The following is an 8,820-nucleotide window of genomic DNA, read 5'->3' as shown; positions in this document are numbered from 1 at the left end:
CACAGCCCTCCGCGCATGCGCAGTGCGGAAGGGGGTGCCGGTGCGCGAGGGGTCGGGCGGCGGGCAGCAGGGCCTCAGCCATGTCGGGGTCGGCGGGATCGGGCGGGACGGGCAGCTCTGCGCGGAAGCGGCTGATGAAGGAGGAGGACATGACGAAGGTGGAGTTCGAGACGAGCGAGGAGGTGGACGTGACGCCCACCTTCGACACCATGGGGCTGCGGGAGGACCTGCTGCGCGGCATCTACGCCTACGGTACGCGGCGGGGCGGCGGCGAGGGGGGAGGGAGAGGCGGGGGGGGGGAGGGAAGGGAGGGAAGGGGGTCGTCTGTGCCGGTGCCCGTGTCCGTGCCCGGATGTGGGGCGGCGCGCCTGCGCGGTGAGGCCGCCGGGCCTGGCCCCGCCACCGGGCCTGGCCATGCCGCCGCTGACGGTAACGGTCCCCCCCCCCCCCCCCCCCCCGCAGGTTTTGAGAAGCCGTCGGCCATCCAGCAGAGAGCCATCAAGCAGATCATCAAGGGGAGAGACGTGATCGCCCAGTGAGTGGGGCTGCCGGCGGGAGCCGGGTTGCGGGCCGTGGGGGGTGGGGGGTCTCGGCCACAGTCACTGCCTGAACCTGGAAGCGGGATTCGTCACCCGTGGTGGTCGGCTGCTGCGTGGCAGGGTCAGGGCAGTCGCGTCAGGGGGTGAAATTGGCTGACTCGCACATAGGCTGTGACCCTGACAGTTTTTCGTGTCAGAGTTTTATTAGGTTTAGGTATGTCGCGGTAATATTCAGCCACAATATTGCGCATCCTCTGTGATTCTTTCTGAGGCTCTTGTGAAAGTTTTCCAGCAAAGCCAGAAAAGTAGAGAGACAGCTGCAGTCTCAGTCGAGGGAAAAAGCAAGCAGAAGAAAATCTATCATGTCTCCGGAGACGAAGGATGTGCATCCCACTGAAAGAAATCCTTCATAGGTCACCAGTGGGAATTGCTAGCCTTCCAAATTGTGTTGGCTTACCTAACACTTACTTGCAAAGAAGGAAAAAAATTAGGTACCACGAACTGCAGGAAGTTAAAATTCTGGTCTGATAAGGAGTAAACATCCCAGAGCTGGGGATCCTGTAACGGAGTGCTCTGTCCCTGATACTGCAGTTCTCAAAGCTGCTTGTCGGCAGATCACTCTGTGATCGTAACAAAACTTTGTCAGGTACGCTGTTGGCAGTTTTGACTTCTTTGCAATGAAGGAGGGGCAAAGAGCAGAGGGGTGGAATATGTTGAAATTGCCTATATTTTTTGCCCAGACATCCAGAGTATTCACCAAACATCTGTTTCTCAGGTCACAGTCGGGAACAGGGAAGACGGCAACGTTCTCCATCTCTGTTCTGCAGTGTCTGGATATACAGGTAATTTCACAGCACATGCTAAAAGTGTTTTTTAACTAAATTGGTAGAGTTTTCATAATAAAAGCCTTTTTTTTTTAGAGTGAATAAATGAAGTGTTACATTGAAATTTTTCAATTATGGCTTGTGAACTTCAGACAGATTTCTGACTGAAAATTTCACCAGACTCTACTCTGTAACAGTTTAACTGTTAAATCCACCTTGGCAAAATAAGTTCAGAAAAAGTCTTGTAATTACAAAGTTGGCTTTAACAGCTGACCTCCTTCACATAGTTATTAGAGGGCTAAATTAGTCTCTCAGCAGGCAGAATTGTCCTCAGACAGTTTTAACAGCATCAGCAACCTGTCTGAACAGTTGGCGCACATTGCACAGAACCAAAACTAGATTTTTGACTGACAAATGTTTGCTTTGGTTCTAGTCAGAGGTCCATCCGATTGTTTTTTAAGCATAACTTAAATGTGTAGATGCTATTGAATAAAATGATGGTTTTCTGTGGGCCAGTACCCTCTTAAATAAAGCTTAGAGTGTTATTCACCTGTTACTGCCTGGGGACATAAAACTAAATGTTGCATGTGCTAAATGAAAAGGTCAGCATTATGCTTCATTTCTGTAAAGTGCTCGTACTATTTTTTTCACACGTGACGCTGAAACATTATCTTGGAATCCTTGCGCGATGCAAGGTTTTCATCTGAACTGAACATAAGAAATTGAAGTTATTTTGATTTATTTCTATTCTTTTGGAACAAAAGTACACACTTCCATATAATTGTTTTCAGAAATTAATTTGGAATGAAAAATAAGCTGTCAAGGAACTGCTTAAGTGCTGTTTTGTCAAAAGCAACTTAGTTAAGAGGCTGTTACTGTGCAAATGCTCTGTGAAAGCAGCTGTCTAGGTTTACCGACTTGTAAACGCTAGGTTTTAGCACAAAATTCTGTGGTTAATCCTTCAGATGTGACATTTCGGAGTACTCTGGAATCTATAATCTCTGTTGTGCTTGGATGATGTCCGCCCTGTGATTAACTGCCATGTGATCGCCTGTTTTGATCAGGTTCGTGAAACCCAGGCGTTGATCTTGGCACCAACTCGGGAGCTGGCTGTACAGATTCAGAAGGTAGGAGCATTTAAATTGCTGTCTATAAAGCACTTGCAAGGCCTAGGGCTGTTTCTGAAGTGTTCCCCAGTAGAGCTCAAAGCACAGCTTCTGCTTTTTCTTTCTGTCCTGAAAAGAATAAGAAATTCTGGTAAAGGGCTGTTTTGCTTATCTGCATTATATCCGTTCTTGCTTACGTGACCACACTGGCTGGTGGTCTAAGGTTTTACACATTCCTAACTGAATTTTTAAGGACAGCACTTTTAAAGCAGTTGTGATCCCGGGAGCACAGAATTCCCAGTGTTTGAAAGCCTGCTGTTGAGGAGGTTTGGGTAACAGACATAAAAAAAAATCCCTCTAACTGCTTGTGTTACATCTCTTTTAAAAAAAAAAAAAGCATCGTATGGCTGTGCAGACCTGCATCTCTTCACAAATACAAACTTAATGAGAGCTCAGTTAATTAAACCATTCCTTTGTAACAACACAGGGTCTTCTTGCTCTGGGAGACTACATGAATGTCCAGTGTCATGCCTGCATTGGAGGGACCAACGTGGGCGAAGATATCCGAAAACTGGATTACGGGCAGCATGTTGTTGCGGGCACTCCGGGCCGTGTATTTGGTAAGGAGATCTGGGAGGCTGCATCCCCTCCATGTTCAGACCCGTGCTGAGCTATGGGAACCTCCCGCAACTTTTGTGTGCTGAGATGTGAAATAGCATGGGAACCACATTTATCGTGTCACCATTGATGTAATGTTAATGCGGAGTAACAACTTACTGTAGTAATAGGTGGAAAAGATGAGAGAGAAATTAACAGGGATTTGGATTAGTGTTTGGATTTTCTCTGTTTATGTTTTGCTTTTCATTATTGATGTGTTTCTCTGTATGGTGGCATGGGAACAAAGAGTACTATTTAAGCAGAAAATATTAGTCCCAGGAAATACTTCAGAGTCTTGGAGGAGATGGGAGCTGGGTCTATCTGAACATCAGAGTTAGGTCCATGTTTTCTGTGTACTGGCTCTCACGGTCTTTTTGTTAAATCAGGTGCACTTGCAGCTGGTACTTTCTGGTTTCATTGCATGAAGATTTTTATATTTACTGTTCACAGCCTTTACCACAGTGGTAGTGTTAGCCTTCAAGCTCATATCTTCTGGATCTCTGAGAAACAGGCAGCACATTCTTGCACAAGGACCTGTCGCTGGGAGAATCATAGAGCTCCACAGACCCAAAAAAATTAGCAGCTGCCGAACTGGGCTAGCTTTGAGCAGCGCACTAATGGCACATACTTTTCTATCACAGTATTAAGGGATTACACAAAGCCACGTGCTCTTTCAAGCAGGATGTGGATTTGCCTGGTCTGTTGACGAAACGTTCACGTAGCATTTTGCATTTCTCGCATCCAGCTGCAGCTGCAGTTACTGTGGGAAACTGGGTCACCTGTCCTGTGCAGTTAGAAGATAGCATCCCACAGCTTGGACGCTTAGAGCTTCCCTGCAGGCAGTGCTCCCTTAGCCGGGCTGCAGAGACGTCCCCCTAGGATGCAGGGTGCAGTGGGCACGCTGCGGCCCTTGGATGTGCCTTCCGTCACCAAATACTGGTCTCTGTTGGCAACCGGGGAAGTGCCTGTCCCTCCTCCACCAAAGTGCCCGGACAGCGGCCGGGAGTGCTGTAGGGTTGCTTGCTTTCAGAGCTTTTTAATCTTACAGAGTGAAATCTTACAGATATGATTCGTCGTCGAAGTTTAAGGACTCGTGCCATCAAAATGCTGGTTTTGGATGAAGCAGATGAAATGCTCAATAAAGGTAAAATACTTGTCTCCCTTTTGCTTCCTTTCTTCTCGCCTCTTTGAGATTCCAGGGTGTCCCTGATGGCAGTCCTGCTTCTAAAAACAATTGCTTTTGTCAAAGTTACACAATTATGGTTAATTATAGACTGTAACAAGTTAAACTACTGAATATGTCTTGCCTGGTTTGGTTGTACTGTCCTTTTCAATAATTATAAACTCTTGAGCACTACCTTTCATACTTTACTGTGAACCACGGCCACATTGTAGGTCTGAGAAAATTAGGAAGAGATGCGCAATTTGTGACACTGGCTTTGAGTTACTAATTCGCTCATTAATGTTCATCTCATAGAATAGGCCCAATACTGAATTCCAGATCAAATTGTGAAAGAGCAGGACGCTGCGGAGAAAGATGTACCAACTGTTCTGTGCTACTTGATTTGCTTTTCAGGTTTTAAGGAGCAGATTTATGATGTGTATAGATACTTGCCTCCAGCTACACAGGTGGTTCTGATCAGTGCCACTTTGCCTCATGAAATTCTGGAGATGACCAACAAATTCATGACAGACCCCATTCGTATCTTGGTGAAACGGTGAGTGAGTTTCCTTGGAAAGAACGGGAGCTCTTTGAGTTGCTCCAGCCCTGAGCAGTTCAGTCGTAACTGATGTAAATGTGCAGAGTCTCTCTCACGTTTGTTCTCACCATTGCAGTTTGTCTGAGTGTTTGCAGATATCCTCATGTCCTGTTTTCCAGCTGACTTTATCCTTGTCCAGTTCTGTTTGCTGCTGCTCAGCCTGACTGCCCCCTGCCCCCTCATCTTCCCCATGGATAGCAGTCCTTTATGCTGGAAGTCCATCTTTTACACTTACCCAATTCCTGTGCTCCTCCAGAGGGTCTTTGTAGGCCTCCTCCATTAATTTGCTATTATATTGCAAGCCAAAAAAGCATTTAGCTGACTGATCCTCAATGCTCTTGGGCATGTAACTTATGTCTAGTGGTGCCACAGGTCCTCATGCCCCGGAACTCAGCAGGAGTTAAGAGGAGGAAGCATAGGCAGCCTGGCAGGAGAAGCCTCCCTCTTGCCTGATCTCTCACACTGCCTCATTTACCTGAAGAAAGTAGTCTGAAGAACTACGAGACTGAAGAAATGAGTCTCTCTTGTCGAGAAGCTTGAATGTAAAACTGACAAGAACTGAAATTTTTGCTTTTGAAGCTGTCTGTTGAGAGCAGAGAGTGTGCCCTGGGAGTTCTAGTCTCTGTTGCACAGGTCGTGTTGGAGGCCCTTCTTAGCAGACTTCTCCAGGGATTTTCTAGAACAACTTGGAGTTGTATATGGACCCAGCAACCCACAAGCATGCAGGGCAGAGGGGCGATCTCCGCTGAAGCACACCCAGTCCTTCTACCTGCATTGTATGTATTCGCCTGCTCGTGGTGTGGTATAGCTGCTGTTCTTCCCTGCAGTGACGAGTTGACCCTCGAAGGAATCAAGCAGTTTTTCGTGGCTGTGGAGAGGGAGGAATGGAAGTTTGACACCTTGTGCGATCTCTACGACACACTCACAATCACCCAGGCCGTCATCTTCTGCAACACGAAGAGAAAGGTACAGCAGCCGTCAGACGGGTATGGTACTTTCAGAGGGTGACTCAGATGACAATGCTAGGACAAACCCAGCTAAGAGGTCTGGTTGTTTCCCTGTTTGGGAATAGTTTAGTAAGAACAGAGGTTAAACGTTTGGTTTTGGGATGTACCTAGCTTAAACAACTGGTTGTAGGCAGACCTGATATAGTTGCCTTTTTAGAGAAGTAGAACTGATTAGGTAAGAATGTTCCTGTTCTAGTTGTTTACGATCCATGAAACAAAACCACACTTTCTGAATTAATGCTCTCAATTCCTTTCCTTTTAGGGCTCGTGGAGCCCTGTATCTTATAGCTGGTGCTTTATAAGGGTTATTTACTTCCCTTAGCTCCAGAATGCCTGTTGAAGTGTCTCTCGGTCCTTACCAGCCTATGTCTCTGCAAACATTCTCCAAGCACAACGAGCGCGTTTGGCAGCCCTGAGCAAAGAGCTAACCCAGGCTGCTTGGTTGTATGTGCAGGTAGACTGGCTCACAGAGAAGATGAGAGAGGCAAACTTCACAGTTTCATCCATGCATGGGGACATGCCACAGAAGGAGCGAGAGTCCATTATGAAAGAGTTCAGATCTGGCACAAGGTAAGTGCCTTAAACCGTGTTGCTTACAGCGCTGCTACCTCAGGGCAGGATTTCTGCTAGTGTCTGAAGGGAACAGGCCTCAGAAACCCATGAAAGCTCTATTCTCTGAAGGCCTTGTTCAGCTCGGAGCCCTGATTCCCATCTGCCCCCCTGTGGTGTCGCAGGGTTGGGAGATTGCTGCTTTCCAAGGAGGGATGCTCATAGAGGCATAGAATTAGTCTGTTTTGTTTTGCTGAAGAGGTTGGGAGTTGCTGCATTTAAAATAATTCAAGGAAAAACCAAATTTGGGCTCTGTCCCGTATTTTATACTCTTAAAAGCGTCATATTCTTTCTGCAAGGTCAAAGCTGTCTTGGTACTGTCTGTCTTCACTGAAGTTTGGTGATGCTGCATGGAACAGCTTTGCTTGCAGCAGAAGTGCGGATGCTGCCTCTGTGCTGTGGGGAGGGAGGAGTGCAGAATAGCAGGGGCTACCCTACACTGGAGAGTACAATTTCTCAACTCTCACTCCCACCTTAGTGGGGTGGAACAGCTGTAACTGTCCCCTTCTCTTTGCAGCCGAGTCCTTATTTCAACAGATGTTTGGGCCAGAGGCCTGGATGTGCCTCAGGTGTCCCTGATCATTAACTATGACTTACCCAACAACAGAGAGCTCTACATACACAGGTGAGCTTGGCCTTCACGTGGGGGAGCCTGGTTGGATTACCCTTCCCCAGGGTGGCTCCATTTCCTCCTTCTTCTGCCTCTGCAGAATTGGCCGGTCAGGAAGATATGGCCGAAAAGGTGTAGCCATCAACTTTGTGAAGAACGACGACATCCGCATCCTGCGAGACATCGAGCAGTACTACTCCACCCAGATAGATGAGATGCCCATGAACGGTGAGTGCAGGCCAGCCGCAGTGAGGCTGCTGCCCTCCTCTGGCTGGGAGCCGCTGGGCTGCGTCTGCAGGACATGCCAGATGCTTTGTTTTGCCACATGCCTCGTCCCCAAGCCCGACCCGTTTCTGCCTCCCCTGGGGAAGAAGGTGGGAACAGCAGTAGGTGCACCATACTGCTGGGCTGTGGCAGTCGGCACACACTCATGTGCTCTTTTTTCTCTCATTTCAGTTGCTGACCTGATCTGAAGGCCCGTGTTTACCAGGGAGCTGTACTGTTTCGTAGCCTCCATAATTCTGTTTTGGACCCACATCTTTTTATCCTATTGCTCATCATGTGTTCTTGAGTTGAGCTGTACTTGGGAACTTGTGTAAATAATGTCTTTACTCCCACCCGTGTTTTTTCAATTAAAAAAAGGAAGTTTTACCATAACCTGTGCTTAATTACTTAAAACTCCCTGCCTGTTACTATCCTGGATTAGAGATACTGCCATACTTGGCTATCACAATCAAAAAACCATTTGACATTTGGTATATCTAGGTTCATAAAATACAGGGCTTCCTCTTCTCCACCCTTTCATTATCACTGTGCCATGCTACCTGATAAGCTTTTCACTTTCCTTGACTCTGAGGATCAACCAGCTACAGGAAAAATCTGTGGCCTGGCCCTAGCCTGCTCTAAGAAAATTGAGTTCCAAAATGGGAAAGAAATTTCCTGTTGTTTATGCCTTTATGGAGCCAGAAGTTACATCATGTGTTGCTCTGGAGAAGTATTTCCCCTCCCAAGGAACCCAGGGATTTGGCACATGTGCCTGCGAGGGTGAGTGCCTTTTTAACTTGATGCCGGCTGGAGAAATGCGTTCAAATCAGCATTTTCTGAACTAATCTTTTTATTACTTATTTTGAGCAAGTGTATTTTACCTTAGCGCCATCTCTACCACTTATCTCTCCTAATCTTTCTCCCTGCAGCTTTATGCTGCAGCATCTTCCATGGAGCTTTCCTACCTAGCTACTGTGTCCTTTTTGAGGAAAGTTGCCCAGAGCTATGCTGCTACTGTGGGGTAAATTACCACGTTTTACTGTATGCTTTTTTGTTAAATTGGTCAGAGCTCCCTTCCCGAGGCAGTAGCAGAGCAGCCCTGGGTAGAGAAAGTGAGCGTCTATCTGCATTAGGCCCCTGTGTATCCCACTAGTAAAGTTCCTCTGTTCCCTGGGACCTGCTCTGCGCATGATCCTGGTGGTCTCAACAGTACGTAGCCAAAAGTTGAGAAACACTAGCCTTACGTGACTAAGAATACTAGTGGCACGGGGTTGCCTGACAAGAGGCAAGGCTGCTCAAGCTTCACGCCCACACATGCAGCCGGCATGCCCAGTAGGCACACACACAACCCCTGCTCACACCACCAACACAGGTGGCACAGCCAGCCCCAGTACCCTCATCCCCTCCCCCTCCAGCTGGTCCCTGGCCAGGATGAAGGCCTGCC

General features: G+C 47.6%; 1 protein-coding gene across 1 annotated transcript; it reads left to right on the top strand.

Annotated features, from left to right (window-relative positions):
- The first annotated feature begins 27 nt into the window (after positions 1 to 27).
- Positions 28 to 7,769, top strand: EIF4A3 (eukaryotic translation initiation factor 4A3). Its single transcript, XM_075413412.1, has 12 exons — positions 28 to 252; positions 463 to 535; positions 1,315 to 1,381; positions 2,428 to 2,490; positions 2,957 to 3,089; positions 4,190 to 4,270; positions 4,703 to 4,844; positions 5,714 to 5,852; positions 6,348 to 6,463; positions 7,020 to 7,127; positions 7,213 to 7,340; positions 7,569 to 7,769. The coding sequence occupies exons 1-12, from the start codon at positions 81 to 83 to the stop codon at positions 7,583 to 7,585; spliced, it is 1,239 nt and encodes a 412-aa protein (XP_075269527.1). The 5' UTR covers positions 28 to 80; the 3' UTR covers positions 7,586 to 7,769.
- Positions 7,770 to 8,820: the final 1,051 nt, after the last annotated feature.

This window comes from Opisthocomus hoazin, chromosome 2 (genome assembly GCF_030867145.1).
Source record: "Opisthocomus hoazin isolate bOpiHoa1 chromosome 2, bOpiHoa1.hap1, whole genome shotgun sequence".
Classification (NCBI taxonomy): Eukaryota; Metazoa; Chordata; class Aves; order Opisthocomiformes; family Opisthocomidae; genus Opisthocomus; species Opisthocomus hoazin.
This window is presented reverse-complemented; position numbering and strand designations above follow the sequence as displayed.